We start from the raw sequence: 19,918 nt of genomic DNA, 5'->3' as shown, positions 1-19,918 counted from the left end.
CAGTCTCCAGATCTCAACCCCATAGAAAATCTTTGGAGGGAGTTGAAAGTCTGTGTTGCCCAGCGACAGCCCCAAAACATCACTGCTCTAGAGGAGATCTGCATGGAGGAATGGGCCAAAATACCAGCAACAGTGTGTGAAAACCTTGTGAAGACTTACAGAAAACGTTTGACCTGTGTCATTGCCAACAAAGGGTATATAACAAAGTATTGAGAAACTTTTGTCATTGACCAAATACTTATTTTCCACCATAATTTGCAAATAAATTCATAAAAAATCCTACAATGTGATTTTCTGGATTTTATTTTCTCATTTTGTCTGTCATAGTTGACGTGTACCTATGATGAAAATTACAGGCCTCTCTCATCTTTTTAAGTGGGAGAACTTGCACAATTGGTGGCTGACTAAATACTTTTTTCCCCCACTGTATATCCCCCCACTAGAATCCCCATACTTTAATGAAGACAGCTTCTCCATCCTGGAGGGGGAAATCAATCATTTCCAGACCCAGGGACATGTACTAGTCTGTGGTGACCTAAATGCCAGAACTGGACAAGAACCTGAAACCCTCAGCACACATGGGGACAAACACCTTGTCACGACTTCCGCCGAGGCTGCCTCTCCTCCTTGTTCGGGCAGGCTTCGGCGTTCGTCGTCACCGGCTTACTAGCCACTGCCGCTCCATTATTCATCATTCCATTTGTCTTGTCTTGTCAATTACACACACCTGGTTCATATCCCCTCATTAGCCTGTGTATAAGTGTTCCCTCTGCCCCCTTGTCCTTGTGGGTGATTGTTATTTGTGAGTTGAGTGTAGCTCGGTGGAGCTACCCGTACCTTGTATTGCCGAGGTAGATTATTTCCCTGTGCCTGTATTTTGTTGTCGCTATCCAGCGCAACTGTGTCCTACGGAATAAACTCTGTATTCTGTGATTTACCCTCCTGCGCCTGACTCCTTCTAATCACAATCATCACACACCTACCTGGAGGTGACAGCATTCCCTCTCCCATATGTCCCCTACACACAACTAAGACAACATAACCAACAAAAACGGGTCACAACTCCTGCTGGGTCTGTACATAGTCAATGTTAGGCTTCGAGGGGACTCCCACGGTAGGTACACCTACAGTTCATCTCTTGGCAGTAGTACTGTAGACTACTTTATCACCGACCTCAACCCAGATTCTCTCAGAGCGTTCACAGTCAGCCCACTGACATCCCTATCAGATCACAGAAAAATCACAATCTACTTGAATGGAGCAATAATCAACCATGAGGCATCGAAGCCTAACAAACTGCATTCTACCCTTACCCTATAGATGGAAGGAGGGTGTAGAAACCTACCAAAAAACAATTCATCAACAACAAATCCAATCCCTCCTAGACAACATCCTGGACAAAATGTTTTCCTGCAATAGTGTAAGTGTAAACTTAGCAGTAGGAAGCCTGAACAATATATTTGACCTATAAGCAAACATATCAAATTTAAATTCCGGTAGAAACCCTAAGACAACTAAAAATACATGCAAAAGAATGCAAAAACCTAAGAAAGAAATGGAGAAACCTATCCAACCAAAAACACATGGTGAAACACTAAAACAATACAGAAATACACCAAGAAAAAAGAAGGAACAGCATGACAGAAAACACCTCATTGTGATTGAAGAATCCATAGAATTCTTCAAAAAACAACAACAACAACAGGAAGAGCTATCTATCCAAAATGGAGATGTTGGGATAAACAACACAAAGAGCTACATTTACATTACATTTACGTCATTTAGCAGACGCTCTTATCCAGAGCGACTTACAAATTGGTGCATTCACCTTATAGCCAGTGGGATAACCACTTTACAATGTATTTATTTATTATATATTTTTTTTTGGGGGGGGGGGGGGGGGGGTAGAAGGATTACTTTATCCTATCCCAGGTGTTCCTTAAAGAGGTGGGGTTTCAAATGTCTCTGGAAGGTGGTGAGTGACTCCGCTGTCCTGGCGTCGTGAGGGAGCTTGTTCCACCATTGGGGTGCCAGAGCAGCGAACAGTTTTGACTGGGCTGAGCGGGAACTGTGCTATCTATCCAAAATGGAGATGTATGGATAAACCACTTCTCCAACCTTTTCGGCCATATAACAAAGAACAAAAAAATATATACTGAACAAAAATATGAAAAAAACATGTGAAGTGTTGGTCCCATGTTTCATTAGCAGGAATAAAAGATCCCAGAAATGTTCAATACGCACTAAAAACCTATTTCTCTCAAATGTTGTGCACAAATTGAGCATTTCTCCTTTGCCAAGATAATCCTTCCACCTGCAGGTGTGGCATATCAAGAAGCTGATTAAACAGCATGATCATGACACAAGTGCACCTTGTGCTGGGGACAATAACTGCACATTTAAGAGTGGCCTTTTTTGTCACCACACAATATCACAGATGTCTTAATTTTGAGGGAGCGCGCAATTGGCATGCTGACTGCAGGAATGTCCAGCAGAGCTATTGCCAGAGAATTGAATGTTCATTTCTCTACCATAAGCCGCCTCCAACGTCGTTTTAGAGAATTTGGCAGTACGTCCACCCAGCCTCACAACCGCAGACTAAGTGTAACCACGCCAGGACCTCCACGTCCGGCTGAGGAGTATTTCTGTCCCCCTTTTTGGGGAAAAACTTGTTGTGATTGGTCAGTCGTGAAATCCATAGATTAGGGCCTAATGAATGTATTTCAATTGACTGATTTCCTTATATGAACTGTAACTCAGTAAAATCGTTGAAATTGTTGCATTTATATTGTTCAGTATACATGATAATTTAATTAGAATCAGCTATTAAAGACTACCTTAACCCACTTGATTCACCAATTACATTGGATGAACCACAGGACAAAATACAGTGAGGGAAAAAAGTATTTCATCCCCTACTGATTTTGTAAGTTTGCCCACTGACAAAGAAATGATCAGTCTATAATTTTAATGGTAGGTTTATTTGAACAGTGAGAGACAGAATAACAAAACAAAAATCCAGAAAAATGCATGTCAAAAATGTTATAAATTGATTTGCATTTTAATGAGGGAAATAAGTATTTGACACCTCTGCAAAACATTACTTAGTACTTGGTGGCAAAACCTTTGTTGGCAATCACAGAGGTCAGACGTTTCTTGTAGTTGGCCACCAGGTTTGCATACATTGCAGGAGGGATTTTGTCCCACTCCTCTTTGCAGATCTTCTCCAAGTCATTAAGGTTTCGAGGCTGACGTTTGGCAACTCGAATCTTCAGCTCCCTCCACAGATTTTCTATGGGATTAAGGTCTGGAGACTGGCTAGGCCACTCCTGGACCTTAATGTGCTTCTTCTTGAGCCACTCCTTTGTTGCCTTGGCTGTGTGTTTTGGGTCATTGTCATGCTGGAATACCCATCCACGACCAATTTTCAATGCCCTGGCTGAGGGAAGGAGGTTCTCACCCAAGATTTGATTGTACATGGCCCCGTCCATCGTCCCTTTGATGTCCCCTTAGCAGAAAAACACCCCCAAAGCATAATGTTTCCACCTCCATGTTTGACGGTGGGGATGGTGTTCTTGGGGTCATAGGCAGCATTCCTCCTCCTCCAAACACGGCGAGTTGAGTTGATGCCAAAGAGCTCCATTTTGGTCTCATCTGACCACAACACTTTCACCTAGTTCTCCTCTGAATCATTCAGATGTTCATTGGCAAACTTCAGATGGGCATGTATATGTGCTTTCCTTAGCAGGGGGACCTTGCGGGCGCTGCAGGATTTCAGTCCTTCACGGCGTAGTGTGTTACCAATAGTTTTCTTGGTGACTATGGTCCCCGCTACCTTGACCCCGCTACCTTGAGATCATTGACAAGATCCTCCCGTGTAGTTCTGGGCAGATTCCTCACCGTTCTCATGATCATTGCAACTCCACGAGGTGAGATCTTGCATGGAGCCCCAAGCCGAGGGAGATTGACAGTTATTTTGTGTTTCTTCCATTTGTGAATAATCACACCAACTGTTGTCACCTTCTCACCAAGCTGCTAGGCGATGGTCTTGTAGCCCATTCCAGCCTTGTGTAGGTCTACAATCTTGTCCCTGACATCCTTGGAGAGCTCTTTGGTCTTGGCCATGGTGGAGAGTTTGGAATCTGATTGATTGATTGCTTCTGTGGACAGGTGTCTTTTATACAGGTAACAAGCTGAGATTAGGAGCACTCCCTTTAAGAGTGTGCTCCTAATCTCAGCTCGTTACCTGTATAAAAGACACCTGGGAGCCAGAAATCTTTCTGATTGAGAGGGGGTCAAATACTTATTTCCCTCATTAAAATGCAAATCAATTTATAACATTTTTGACATGTGTTTTTCTGGATTTTTTTGTTGTTATTATGTCTCTGTTCAAATAAACCTACCATTAAAATTACAGACTGATCATTTCTTTGTCAGTGGGCAAACGTACAAAATCAGCAGGGGATCAAATACTTTTTTCCCTCACTGTACAAACCCTCTGACCTAAAAAGGCCTGTGGTGTTGATGGTATACTAAACGAAATGTTAAAATATACAGACCACAAATTCAAATTGGCTATTCTTAAACTCTTCAACATTATCTTTAGCTCTGGCATCTTCCCTAATATTTGAAACCAAGTTCTGATCACTCCAATCCACAAAAGCGGAAACATATTTGACCCCAATAATTACCGTGGAATATGCGTCAGCAGCAATCTCTGAAAAATCCTCTGCACTATCACCAACATTTCTTCAGTGAAAACAATTTCCTGAGCAAAAGTAAAATTGTCTTCTTACCAAAATACCGTACAACAGACCATGTATACACTCTGCACACCCTTATTGACAAACAAACAAACCAAAACCAAAGTCTTCTCATGCTTTGTTGATTTCAAAAAAGCTTTCGACTCAATTTGACATGAAGGTCTGCTATACAAATTGATGGAAAGCGGTGTTGGGGGGGAAAGCACATGACATTATAAAATCAATGTACACAAACAACAAGTGTGCGGTTAAAATTGGCAATAAACACACATATTTATTTCCTCAGGGCCGTGGGGCGAGACAGGGATGCAGCTTGAGCCCTACCTTCTTCAACATATACAGTCATGGTCAAAATTTTTGAGAATGACACAAATATTAATTTTCACAAAGTCTGCTGCCTCAGTTTTTATGATGGCTGTTTACATATACTCCAGAATGTTATGAAGAGTGATCAGATTAATTGCAAAGTCCCTCTTTGGCATGAAAATGAACTTAATCCCCAAAAAACATTTCCACTGCATTTCAGCCCTGCCACAAAAGGACCAGCTGACATCATGTCAGTGATTATCTTGTTAACACAGGTGAGAGTGTTGACGAGGACAAGGCTGGAGATCACTCTGTCATGCTGATTGAGTTAGAATAACAGACTGGAAGCTTTAAAAGGAGGGTGGTGCTTGAAATCATTGTTCTTCCTCTGTTAACCATGGTTACCTGCAAGGAAACACGTGCCGTCATCATTGCTTTGCACAAAAAGGGCTTCACAAGCATGGATATTGCTGCTAGTAAGATTGCACCTAAATCAACAATTTATCCGATCATCAAGAACTTTAAGGAGAGAGGTTCAATTGTTGTGAAGAAGGCTTCAGAGCGCCCAAGAAAGTCCAGCAAGCGCCAGGACTATCTCCTAAAGTTGATTCAGCTGTGGGAGTGGGGCACCACCAGTGCAGAGCTTGCTCAGGAATGGCAGCAGGCAGGTGTGAGTGCATCTGCACGCACAGTGAGGTGAAGACTTTTGGAGGACGGCCTGGTGTCAAGAATGGCCACTTTTCTCCAGGAAAAACATCAGGGACAGACTGATATTCTGCAAAAGGTACAGGGATTGGACTGCTGAGGACTGGGGTAAAGTCATTTTCTCTGATGAATCCCCTTTCCGATTGTTTGGGGAATCCGGAAAAAAGCTTGTCCGGAGAAGACATGGTGAGTGCTATCATCAAATCAAATCAAATCAAATTTTATTGGTCACATGCGCCGAATACAACAGGTGCAGACATTACAGTGAAATGCTTACTTACAGCCCTTAACCAACAGTGCATTTATTTTAAACAAAAAAAGTAAGAATAAAACAACAACAAAAAAAGTGTTGAGAAAAAAAGAGCAGAAGTAAAAATAAAGTGACAGTAGGGAGGCTATATATACAATAGAATAAAGTGACAGTAGGGAGGCTATATATACAGGGGGGTACCGTTGCATAGTCAATGTGCGGGGGCACCGGCTAGTTGAGGTAGTTGAGGTAATATGTACATGTGGGTAGAGATAAAGTGACTATGCATAAATACTTAACAGAGTAGCAGCAGCGTAAAAAGTATGGGGTGGGGGGGCAGTGCAAATAGTCCGGGTAGCCATGATTAGCTGTTCAGGAGTCTTATGGCTTGGGGGTAGAAGCTGTTGAGAAGTCTTTTGGACCTAGACTTGGCACTCCGGTACCGCTTGCCGTGCGGTAGCAGAGAGAACAGTCTATGACTAGGGTGACTGGAGTCTTTGACAATTTTGAGGGCCTTCCTCTGACACCGCCTGGTATAGAGGTCCTGGATGGCAGGGAGCTTTGCCCCTGTGATGTACTGGGCCGTACGCACTACCCTCTGTAGTGCCTTGCGGTCAGAGGCCAAGCAGTTGCCATACCAGGCGGTGATGCAACCAGTCAGGATGCTCTCGATGGTGCAGCTGTAGAATTTTTTGAGGATCTGAGGACCCATGCCAAATCTTTTTAGTCTCCTGAGGGGGAATAGGCTTTGTCGTGCCCTCTTCACGACTGTCTTGGTGTGTTTGGACCATGATAGTTCGTTGGTGATGTGGACACCAAGGAACTTGAAGCTCTCAACCTGTTCCACTACAGCCCCGTCGATGAGAATGGGGGCGTGCTCAGTCCTCTTTTTTTTCCTGTAGTCCACAATCATCTCCTTTGTCTTGGTCACGTTGAGGGAGAGGTTGTTGTCCTGGCACCACACGGCCAGATCTCTGACCTCCTCCCTATAGGCTGTCTCATCGTTGTCGGTGATCAGGCCTACCACTGTTGTGTCGTCGGCAAACTTAATGATGGTGTTGGAGTCGTGCCTGGCCATGCAGTCATGGGTGAACAGAGAGTACAGGAGGGGACTGAGCACGCACCCCTGAGGGGCCCCCGTGTTGAGGATCAGTGTGGCAGATGTGTTGTTACCTACCCTTACCACCTGGGGGCGGCCCGTCAGGAAGTCCAGGATCCAGTTGCAGAGGGAGGTGTTTAGTCCCAGGATCCTTAGCTTAGTGATGAGCTTTGAGGGCACTATGGTGTTGAATGCTGAGCTGTAGTCAATGAATAGCATTCTCACGTAGGTGTTCCTCTTGTCCAGGTGGGAAAGGGCAGTGTGGAGTGCGATAGAGATTGCATCATCTGTGGATCTGTTGGGGCGGTATGCAAATTGGAGTGGGTCTAGGGTTTCTGGGATTATGCTGTTGATGTGAGCCATGACCAGTCTTTCAAAGCACTTCATGGCTACAGACGTCAGTGCCACGGGTCGGTAGTCATTTAGGCAGGTTATCTTAGAGTTCTTGGGCACGGGGACTATGGTGGTCTGCTTGAAACATGTTGGTATTACAGACTCAGTCAGGGACATGTTGAAAATGTCAGTGAAGACACTTGCCAGTTGGTCAGCACATGCTCGGAGTACACGTCCTGGTAATCCGTCTGGCCCTGCGGCCTTGTGAATGTTGACCTGCTTAAAAGTCTTACTCACATCGGCTACGGAGAGCGTGATCACATAGTCGTCCGGAACAGCTGGTGCTCTCATGCATGCTTCAGTGTTGCTTGCCTCGAAGCGAGCATAGAAGTGGTTTAGCTCGTCTGGTAGGCTTGTGTCACTGGGCAGCTCGCGGCTGTGCTTCCCTTTGTAGTCTGTAATAGTTTTCAAGCCCTGCCACATCCGACGAGCGTCAGAGCCAGTGTAGTATGATTCAATCTTAGACCTGTATTGACTCTTTGCCTGTTTGATGGTTCGTCGGAGGTCATAGCGGGATTTCTTATAAGCGTCCGGGTTAGAGTCCCGTTCCTTGAAAGCGGCAGCTCTACCCTTTAGCTCAGTGCGGATGTTTCCTGTAATCCATGGCTTCTGGTTGGGGTATGTACGTACGGTCACTGTGGGGACGACATCATCGATGCACTTATTGATGAAGCCAGTGACTGATGTGGTGTACTCCTCAATGCTGTCTGAAGAATCCCGGAACATGTTCCAGTCTGTGCTAGCAAAACAGTCCTGTAGCTTAGCATCTGCGTCATCTGACCATCAGTCCTGTGTCATGCCAACAGTAAAGCATCCTGAGACCATTCATGTGTGGGGTTGCTTCTCAGCCAAGGGAGTGGGCTCACTCACAATTTTGCCTAAGAACACAGCCATGAATAAAGAATGGTACCAACACATCCTCCGGGAGCAACTTCTCCCAACCATCCAAGAACAGTTTGGTGACGACCAATGCCTTTTCCAGCATGATGGAGCATCTTGCCATAAGGCAAAAGTGATAACTAAGTGGCTCGGGGAACAAAACATCGTCATTTTGGGTCCATGGCCAGGAAACTCCCCAGACCTTAATCCCATTGAGAACTTGTGGTCAATCCTCAAGAGGCGGGTGGACAAACAAAAACCCACAAATTCTGACAAACTCCAAGCTTTGATTATACAAGAATGGGCTGCCATCAGTTAGGATGTGGCCCAGAAGTTAATTGACAGCATGCCAGGGCGGATTGCAGAGGTCTTGAAAAAGAAGGGTCAACGCTGCAAATATTGACTCTTTGCATAAACTTAATGTAATTGTCAATAAAAGCCTTTGACACTTATGGAATGCTTGTAATTATACTTCAGTATACCATAGTAACATCTGACAAAAATATCTACAAACACTGAAGCAGCAAACTTTGTGATGACCAATACTTGTGTCATTCTCAAAACTTTTGACCACGACTGTATATCAATGAATTGGCGAGGGCACTAGCAACACCCGGCCTCACCCTAATGGACTCAGAAATCAAATGTTTACTGTTTGCAGATGATCTGGTGCTTCTGTCCCCAACCAAGGGCCTACACCTACCTCGGCCTAAACATCAGCGCCACAGGTAACTTCCACAATGCTATGAACGATCTAAGATGCAAGGCAAGAAGGGCCTTCTATGCCATCAAAAGGAACATAAAACTCGACATCCCAATTAGGATCTGGCAAAAAATACTTCAATCAGTTATCAAACCCATTGCCCTCTATGGTTGTGAGGTCTGGGGTCCACTCACCAACCAATAATTCACAAAATGGGACAAACACCCAATTGAGACTCTGCATGTAGAATTCTGCAAAAATATACTTAGTGTACAACGCAAAACCCCAAACACTGCATGCAGATCAGAATTAGGACTATACCCGCTAGTTATCAAAATCCAGAAAAGAGCTGTTAAATTCTACAACCACCTAAAAGGAAGCGATGCCCACACATTCCACCACAAAGCCCTCACCTACAGAGAGATTAACCTGGAGAAGAATCCCCTCAGCCAGCTGGTTCTGGGGATCTGTTCACAAACACAAACAGACCCCACAGAGCCACAGGACAGAAAAACATTTAGACCCAACCAAATTATGAGAATGCAAAAAGATAACTATTTGACACATTGGAAAGAATCAATCAAAAAACAGAGCAAATTGGAATGCTACCTGGCCCTAAACAGAGAGTACACAGTTCCAGAATACCTGACCACTGTGACTGACCCCAAATTAAGAAAATCCTTGACTATGTACAGACTCAGTGAGCATAGCCTTGCTATTGAGAAAGGCCACCATAGGCAGACCAGCCTCTCAAGAGAAGACAGGTTATGTGCACACTGCCCACAAAATGAGGTGGAAACTGAGCTGCACCTCCTTACCTCCTGCCAAAGGTATGGCCACATTAGAGACACATATTTCCCTCAGATTAAAGACCCACAAAGAAAACAAACCCAATCTTGATAAACTCCCACATCTATTAGGTGAAATACCAGTGTGTCTCCACAGCAACAAGATGTGTGACCTGTAGCCACAAGAAAAGGGCAACCAGTGAAGAACAAACACCATTGGAAATACAAACGATATGTATCTGTTTATTTATGTTCCCTTTCATACTTATACTATTTGCACATTGTTACAACACTGTACATAGCCAATAATATAACATTTAAATGTCTACAGTATTTTACCACTTTTGTGAGTGTAATGTTTACTGCTAATTTCTGATTGTTTATTTCCCTTCTTTATTTCCATTTTGTTTACTGTTTATTTCACGCTTTGGCAATGTAAACACACAGTGCCTTCGGAAAGTATTCAGACCCCTTGACTTTTTCCACATTTTGTTACGTTACAGCCTTTTTCAAAAATTGATTAAATTGTGTTTTTTCAATCTAAATACAATACCCCATAATGACAAAGCAAAAACAGAAATATCACATTTACATAAGTATTCAGACCCTTTGCTCAGTACTTTGTTGTAGCACCTTTGGCAGCAATTACAACCTCGAGTCTTCTTGGGTATGACGCTACAAGCTTGGCACACCCGTATTTGGGGAGTTTCTCTCATTCTTTTCAGATCCTCTCAAGCACTGTCAGGTTGGATGGGGAGCGTTGCTGCACAGCTATTTTCATGTCTCTCCAGAGATGTTCGATCGGGTTCAAGTCCGGGCTCTGGCTGGGCCACTCAAGGACATTCAGAGACTTATCCCGAAGCCACTCCTGCGTTGTCTTGGCTGTGTGCTTAGGTTCGTTGTCCTGTTGGAAGGTAAACCTTTGCCCCAGTCTGAGGTCCTGAGCACTCTGGAGCAGGTTTTCATCAAGGATCTCTCTGTACTTTGCTCTGTTAATCTTTCCCTCGATCCTGACTAGTCTCCCAGTCCCTGCCGCTGAAAAACACCCCCACAGCATGATGCTGCCACCACCATGCTTCACCGTAGGGATGGTGCCAGGTTTCCTCCAGATGTGACGCTTGGCATTCAGGCCAAAGAGTTCAATCTTGGTTTCATCAGACCAGAGAATCTTGTTTCTCATGGTCTGAGAGTCTTTAGGTGCCTTTTGGAAAACTCCAAGCGGGCTGTCATGTGCCTTTTACTGAGGAGTGGCTTCCATCTGGCCACTCTACCATAAAGGCCTGATTGGTGGAGTGCTGCAGAGATGGTTGTCCTTCTGGAAGGTTCTTCCATCTCCACAGAGGAACTCTAGAGCTCTGTCAGAGTGACCATCGGGTTCTTGGTCACCTCCCAGACCAAAGCCCTTCTCCCCCGATTGCTCAGTTCGGCCGGGCGGCCAGCACTAGAAAGAGTCTTGGTGGTTCCAAACTTCTTCCATTTAAGAATGATGGAGGCCACTGTGTTCTTGGGGACCTTCAATGCTGCAGAAATGTTTTGATACCCTTCCCCAGATATGTGCCTCGACATAATTCTGTCTCGGAGCTCTACAGACAATTCCTTCGACCTCATGGCTTGGTTTTTGCTCTGACGTGCACTGTCAACTGTGGGACCTTATATAGACAGGTGTGTGCCTTTACCAAATCATGTCCAATCAATTTAATTTACGACAGGTGTACTCCAATCAAGTTGTAGAAACAGCTCAAGGATGATCAATGGAAACAGGATGCACCTGAGCTCAATTTTGAGTCTCATAGCAAAGGGGCTGAATAGTTATGTAAGCAGACTGTGAGCAGACACATTTAAATAAGATATTTATTTTATTTTATTTTATAAATTAGCAAACATTTCTAAAAACCTGTTTTCGCTTTGTCATTATGGGGTATTGTTTGTTGATTGCTGAGGATTTTTTCAATTTTTTATCAATTTTAGAATAAGGCTGTAACGTAACAAAATGTGGGGGAAAAATCAAGGGGTCTGAAGACTTTACAAAGGCACTGTATGTTTCCCATGCCAATAAAGCCCTTTGAAATTAATTGAATTGAATTTAGAGAGAGAGAGAGAGAGAGAGAGAGAGAGAGAGAGAGAGAGAGAGAGGAGAGAGAGAGAGAGAGAGAGAGAGAGAAGAGAGAGAGAGAGAGAGAGAGAGAGAGAGAGAGAGAGAGAGAGAGAGAGAGAGAGAGAGAGAGAGAGAGAGAGAAAGAGAGAGAGATAGAGAAAAAAGAGAGAGCTTGGATCCCCTATTCCTCAGCTAATAAATGCTGAGGTGGGCTGTTTATGACACACCAACCCACACACACAAAGCCCACTGATAGATTCTGGAGGATGGCGGTTTGGAGCCCAAGGATACATTTATTCTCACCAGCTTAAACCCACCTGGACTCTCACATTTATCTCTCTTTCTGTCGACACACACACACACACACACACACACACACACACAGACACACACACAATCTCTCATTTATCAACCCTGCCGAACACACACAGACGCTCTCTCACTATCCCATTCCTCACAGTCTGCTTAGACACATTTATATGGCACACACACACACAAAACACACATCCACACACACACTAGGAGTGCTGGGACTGCTAGCACTGACTTTTTTCTGGGCTGAGGATGAATTATTCAGTAACAGCTTTTATACTGGGGCTCAACCCTATCTGACCCATCAGAGTATTAGTATCAACACTGACTCATCAGATTAACCACTGCAGTAACTGGACCACAACACTTAGCATGATGACCATACCTCAGATATTATCTATAAGCCCTCACAGCTTTATCTGGAACAGAAACACATTAGCTCAACTGCACCACGAACATGACCTTTCATAGTCTCAACTAGCCGGCAACCACGCCATCGATTCAACATTTGCAGCACATTTCTCAAAGACACACAACATAAACCACCAATTAATTCAATTGTCAGGATCACAGTGCAGACTCTATGCCCACACAACCACAGCAGAGCTGAGTCAACTGTGAATGGTCCTTGCACACCAAAAAAAAGTGTCAAGGGAAGCCATCTTGGATTTGGCGTCACTTCTATCAAATCCCATTGAGAGCATACGTCATTGACATCTCATTGTGTTGTTGTCTTCCGGGGGCTAGCTAGCTAAAATTGGCCCTTTCCTAAATTAGCCAAGGATGGCGATAGGGATTTGGACTTTGGATTTACTTAATTCTCCGTACTGGCCAATGATTATAACGGCGATTCTGATCCAACCATTAATTCATACATTGTTGTGCCCTTGGCCTGAGAGGATGGATGTTCAATATGTAGCTAGATGTAGAAGGCTAATGTTAACTAGCTAACGTTGCCAATGAATGGAAGTTAGGCTAGCGAGCAAGCATTTTAGACAGGTAGCCTAGGACAACAAAAAATAAAAGCGTGTACTGTATGACAGAGTGATACACCGTTACGTCAACATGAAGGAGAGGAGGATGGCATTGCCGTTTCTCTACAAGTAGGGTGAGTCAACATGTTTTTCTACTTGCACGAACGCGCACACACACACACACACAGAAATCAGAACCATGGACAGCCACATCATATTTAGCTCACGTTGATTGGGACTAAATAGTTTTTGGTATCTTTTAGTTGTCACTATATTAGACTAAGCAGAGGTGATTAGATGATGTTGAAGTGTTGAAGTTGTAATGGTACTGGAATAGTGGAGGCAGCTCCTGTTTCCTCTGCAACCTGCAGTAACTCTCCGTGGTTCTAAACCAATAGTTGTTTAGTGGTCCGAAAACGTTGGAAACATTAACTTGCTTGACCATGCTGTAGGTCATGTAACTGTCTGTTTATCCTCTATGGCCCTTTCTACCACCATATACGCTTGCTCTTATTCCAGAAAGAACACCAGATATACCCTGGCATTATGTGGCTGAGCGATGAGGAGAAACTAAAATGGCTTTTTGTCCATTGTGTATTTCCGTTTGCGGAATGTTTAGATAAAGCCTGGAATAAAAGAAAAAGGGCTACCTATAATTACATTGTAAAAATATGTAGCTTCTTTGTGGTAAATGGCACGTGTGTATATAAATTGTGTATAGGCTTGTCTCCCATATGAATCATCTCTTTGTGCCAGACTGGCTTCAAATGCCTTCTGTTTATTTTTTCTGTATTTATTTATCTGTATATGTTATGTTATGTTATGTTATGTTATGTTATGTTATGTTATGTTATGTTATGTTATGTTATGTTATGTTATGTTATGTTATGTTATGTTATGTTATGTTATGTTATGTTATGTTATGTTATGTTATGTTATGTTATGTTATGTTATGTTATGTTATGTTATGTTATGTTATGTTATGTTATGTTATGTTATGTTATGTTATGTTATGTATGTACAGTGGGGAGAACAAGTATTTGATACACTGCCGATTTTGCAGGTTTTCCTACTTACAAAGCATGTAGAGGTCTATAATTTTTTATCATAGGTACACTTCAACTGTGAGAGACGGAATCTAAAACAAAAATCCAGAAAATCACATTGTATGATTTTTAAGTAATTAATTTGCATTTTATTACATGACATAAGTATTTGATCACCTACCAACCAGTAAGAATTCCGGCTCTCACAGACCTGTTAGTTTTTCTTTAAGAAGCCCTCCTGTTCTCCACTCATTACCTGTATTAACTGCACCTGTTTGAACTCGTTACCTGTATAAAAGACACCTGTCCACACACTCAATCAAACAGACTCCAACCTCTCCACAATGGCCAAGACCAGAGAGCTGTGTAAGGACATCAGGGATAAAATTGTAGACCTGCACAAGGCTGGGATGGGCTACAGGGCTACAGGACAATAGGCAAGCAGCTTGGTGAGAAGGCAACAACTGTTGGCGCAATTATTAGAAAATGGAAGAAGTTCAAGATGACGGTCAATCACCCTCGGTCTGGGGCTCCATGCAAGATCTCACCTCGTGGGGCATCAATGATCATGAGGAAGGTGAGGGATCAGCCCAGAACTACACGGCAGGACCTACCCGGTCAATGACCTGAAGAGAGCTGGGACCACAGTCTCAAAGAAAACCATTAGTAACACACTACGCCGTCATGGATTAAAATCCTGCAGCGCACGCAAGGTCCCCCTGCTCAAGCCAGCGCATGTCCAGGCCCGTCTGAAGTTTGCCAATGACCATCTGGATGATCCAGAGGAGGAATGGGAGAAGGTCATGTGGTCTGATGAGACAAAAATAGAGCTTTTTGGTCTAAACTCCACTCGCCGTGTTTGGAGGAAGAAGAAGGATGAGTACAACCCCAAGAACACCATCCCAACCATGAAGCATGGAGGTGGAAACATCATTCTTTGGGGATGCTTTTCTGCAAAGGGGACAGGACGACTGCACCGTATTGAGGGGAGGATGGATGGGGCCATGTATCGCGAGATCTTGGCCAACAACCTCCTTCCCTCAGTAAGAGCATTGAAGATGGGTCGTGGCTGGGTCTTCCAGCATGACAACGACCCGAAACACACAGCCAGGGCAACTAAGGAGTGGCTCCGTAAGAAGCATCTCAAGGTCCTGGAGTGGCCTAGCCAGTCTCCAGACCTGAACCCAATAGAAAATCTTTGGAGGGAGCTGAAAGTCCTTATTGTCCAGCGACAGCCCCGAAACCTGAAGGATCTGGAGAAGGTATGTGTGGAGGAGTGGGCCAAAATCCCTGCTGCAGTGTGTGCAAACCTGGTCAAGACCTACAGGAAACGTATGATCTCTGTAATTGCAAACAAAGGTTTCTGTACCAAATATTAAGTTCTGCTTTTCTGATGTATCAAATACTTATGTCATGCAATAAAATGCAAATTAATTACTTAAAAATCATACAATGCGATTTTCTAGATTTTTGTTTTAGATTCCGTCTCTCACAGTTGAAGTGTACCTATGATAAAAATTACAGACCTCTACATGCTTTGTAAGTAGGAAAACCTGCAAAATCGGCAGTGTATCAAATACTTGTTCTCCCCACTGTATGTATGCATGTGTATATATACAGTGTGTATGTATGTATATTATTTTACTGCTGTAGGGATATAATTATTGTTTGGATAACCTTATGCGCAATGCAGAGAACACCGGAAGAAGAATTACCACAGTGAATTATTGTGATGTTTGTTTATGTGTCAATTAATCCCATAAGGGATGGGTTGCCAGTTGGCGATTTGACACGAAAATACAATTTAATTCATTCATTCATTCTTGCAATATGGTTTGTGGACTTCTCCAGCGATTTTATCCACGCACCGCTACTGCATGTGCGTTATTCAGTATTCAGTGAAAGTAAAGTCTGTTATATCCATCCCATTTTGTGGCGTAATCTTGAGGTTTTGTCTGTGGGGATCTGTCCAGTAAAACCTCACTACCCCTTGTCACATGATGAGGGTCTGTCAGAGCTGTCGGCTGTCATCTGTGCTGATCTGTTTAAATAAATCTTTAGAGAGAACGGACACACACTGCTTACCTGGTGGGACTCGTCTCTGTGTGAACTAAAACAGAGGGGACAGAGTCTTTTACAGACACACATCTCAGACACACACACACATAGTTCTCTGTGGAGTTGTCTGTCTGTCTGGGCTGAGAGGTAGTGATTAGGGAGCAGCCTTTTTGCCGTCCTTGGAAGACGCTGCCTCAAATGGAACTGTCACTCAAACTATGGCCGGGGGACTGCTTTCTCTCCAACAAGGTCTCACGTCAGAATTAGATGTTCATCCCTGTTTCTCAAATGTCAAATTTCTAATTTGCTACAAACGTAAAATTTCTAAGTATTTAAGGTTAACTTTAGGCATTAATTCCGAATTCTTAAGGTTAAGCATTAACTCCGAAGGGTTAAGGTAAGGGATAGGCTTAAAACTAAAACATAAAATACAACTTTCTATCGCTGGATTCCAACATGCAACCTTTTAAACCAGAGGCAGATGCTTACGCCCATCCACCATCCCCATCCGAAACCTACTTCAAGGTAACTGCGCTCACTGTTGCCCCTAGTGGCCGGTTTCCATATCATCTCCCGACGTCCTCAGCCATGGATGGACGTTGAATACTGACAAAGGTGACCTCCCTCTCTCTTCCCCCCTCCCTCCCTCCCTCCCTCTCTCTCTCTCCCTCCCTCCCTCTCCATCTCCCTCCACCCCCCCCCCCCCTCCCTCCCTCCCTCCCTCTCCCCCAAAAGAATAACCATGATTTATATCAGAGCTGGAATATAGTAGTTTAGCTAAACAAATAATAAATGGTATGTAGGCTACATACTGTATATACTGTACACCAAACCTAACCTTCCCCTACTTAATGTGTAACAGCATTGCAAAATCATGGAGGATACCATTCATGTTACCATTCATGGCAGTAGTAAGAAACGATGCATGTCCCCACACTCAGCATTAATACAAATATCTTTATCTAGATAGGAAAGGTCTATATCTCCTCCTGACTCATTTATCTATCTTCTTTCTCTCAGAGGAGATGAAGTATTCACAACTCTTTTGTCTCCCCTCGTGTCTCTGGTAGGATATATGGAGTGTGTGTTTGTGTTTGTTTGTTTGTTTGTTTGTGTGTGTATTTGTGTGTGAATTTGTGTGTTTGTTTGTGTGTGTTTGTGTGTTAGAGAACAAAAGGAAAACTTCAGAGCGTCTCATCTCAAAGCCTGACCTTTCCACTCCGCCGTTACCCAGCATTCCCTCTGCTCCAACGTGATGCCCATGCAGAGGGCTGCCGCTCTCCACACACACACACACACACACACACACGCTTGCACGCACTGGCATTTCAGAGGTCCAGTAACATCTATCCCCAGTCCTGACTATTCAGACAAGGTTTTTCAGGTGTGATTCACCAGAGAGAACAACTTGACCAGAGGAAGCCGGTTATTATAGGTTACTTAAACTCCCCTTCATGATACTATTTAATGACCTGTGTGTGCGTGTGTATGTTGATTGCCGATCCAGTGACAGAAGGGAAAAGAGAAGAGAAAGGGAGCGAGAAAAAGAGAGAGAGGGATGACACACTGACAGGGAGTCAGGAGAGAAGCCACACCAGACAGCAACACCTGGAACCTGTCACACCAACAGATATCACCTTAACCAGTCTCCCCCTCTCCCTCCCTCCCGAGGGACAGTGTAGCCTCATGTCAATGTAATCCAGTGTTTCCTCTATGTTAATGTGAGGCCGGCAGCAGATGGACTGAGTTGAGAGGTTAATGCAGATACTGTCTGTCCTACAGCCTTATCTATTGACTGACACACACACACACACACACACCACAGGAGGCTGCTGAGGGGAGACCGGCTCATAATAATGTCTGGAACGGAGCAAATGGAATGGCATCAAACACCTGGAAACCACGGAAACCATGTGTTTGATGTATTTGATACCATTCCACTGATTCCGCTTCAGCCCTTACCACAAGCCTGTCCACCAAGGTGCCACCAATTCCTGTGACACACACACGTCCGTCCTGTCAGCAGACACCTTATTCTGTATATCACCAGTCCTTGACTGCAGTGTATGCATGTGTGTGTTCTTACCTTGAAGAGTGAGCGGCAGACGTATTCGTACACCATGGTTTTCAGGCTTGCCTCCAGGGCTGCTATCCTGGCCTCTGTAGTCTCTGCCTCCTGTGGATGGGTGATAGAGAGATGGATGAGAGCTGTCAGTTACAATGTTAAACAAATGAGTCACACACACTCTGTACCCTTCATGTGATTTATTGATGTGTTGAGGATGGGCAAATAGTGATAAGTTGTATGTGCTAAAAACATGGAAGATAGTTTGCAGAACTCTCTCACCCTATTCCCCATCAAATAAATTGCATTCTCCTCCATTCTCTTCACTCTTTCTCATCCCTTTTTCAGCATTCTTTGTCTCTGCAATCTCTCTATTCCCCCTCCTATAGTCCCTCTCTCTTCCCCCTCCTATAGTCCCTCTCTAATCCCCCTCCTATAGTCCCTCTCTATTCCCCCTCCTATAGTCCCTCTCTATTCCCCCTCCTATAGTCCCTCTCTATTCCCCCTCCTATAGTCCCTCTCTATTCCCCCTCCTATAGTCCCGCTCTATTCCCCCTCCTATAGTCCCTCTCTATTCCCCCTCCTATAGTCCCTCTCTATTCCCCCTCCTATAGTCCCTCTCTATTCCCCCTCCTATAGTCCCGCTCTCTTCCCCCTCCTATAGTCCCTCTCTATTCCCCCTCCTATAGTCCCTCTCTATTCCCCCTCCTATAGTCCCTCTCTATTCCCCCTCCTATAGTCCCTCTCTATTCCCCCTCCTATAGTCCCTCTCCATTCCCCCTCCTATAGTCCCGCTCTCTTCCCCCTCCTATAGTCCCTCTCTATTCCCCCTCCTATAGTCCCTCTCTATTCCCCCTCCTATAGTCCCTCTCTATTCCCCCTCCTATAGTCCCTCTCTATTCCCCCTCCTATAGTCCCGCTCTATTCCCCTTCCTATAGTCCCTCTCTATTCCCCCTCCTATAGTCCCTCTCTATTCCCCCTCCTATAGTCCCTCTCTATTCCCCCTCCTATAGTCCCTCTATATTCCCCCTCCTATAGTCCCTCTCTATTCCCCCTCCTATAGTCCCTCTCTATTCCCCCTCCTATAGTCCCTCTCTATTCCCCCTCCTATAGTCCCTCTCTATTCCCCCTCCTATAGTCCCTCTCTATTCCCCCTCCTATAGTCCCTCTCTATTCCCCCTCCTATAGTCCCGCTCTCTTCCCCCTCCTATAGTCCCTCTCTCTTCCCCCTCCTATAGTCCCTCTCTCTTCCCCCTCCTATAGTCCCTCTCTATTTTTTTATTTTTTTTCACCTTTATTTAACCAGGTAAGCCAGTTGAGAACAAGTTCTCATTTACAACTGCGACCTGGCCAAGATAAAGCAAAGTAGTGCAATAAAAACAACACAGAGTTACATATGGGGTAAAAAAAACATAAAGTCAAAAATACAACAGAAAATATATATACAGTGGTGCAAATGTAGCAAGTTATGGAGGTAAGGC

General features: G+C 44.2%; 1 protein-coding gene across 1 annotated transcript in view; it reads right to left on the bottom strand.

The window, feature by feature from the left end:
* The window catches only part of LOC311122144 (cytoplasmic dynein 2 heavy chain 1-like), a gene marked incomplete at both ends in the record, with an annotated part of 39,682 nt that overhangs the window by 8,513 nt on the left and 11,251 nt on the right, over positions 1-19,918 (bottom strand). The window contains 2 exons of the mRNA XM_084196547.1: positions 16,399-16,423; positions 18,458-18,547. Of these exons, the coding sequence (XP_084052673.1) occupies positions 16,399-16,423; positions 18,458-18,547 (115 nt within the window). The remainder of the gene's footprint in view (positions 1-16,398; positions 16,424-18,457; positions 18,548-19,918) is intronic.

The sequence above is a fragment of the Coregonus lavaretus genome (assembly GCF_964263955.1).
Source record: "Coregonus lavaretus genome assembly, contig: HAP1_SCAFFOLD_4621, whole genome shotgun sequence".
Lineage (NCBI taxonomy): Eukaryota > Metazoa > Chordata > Actinopteri > Salmoniformes > Salmonidae > Coregonus > Coregonus lavaretus.
The sequence above is the reverse complement of the archived record's forward strand: the minus strand, read 5'-3'. Positions and strand labels throughout refer to the sequence as shown.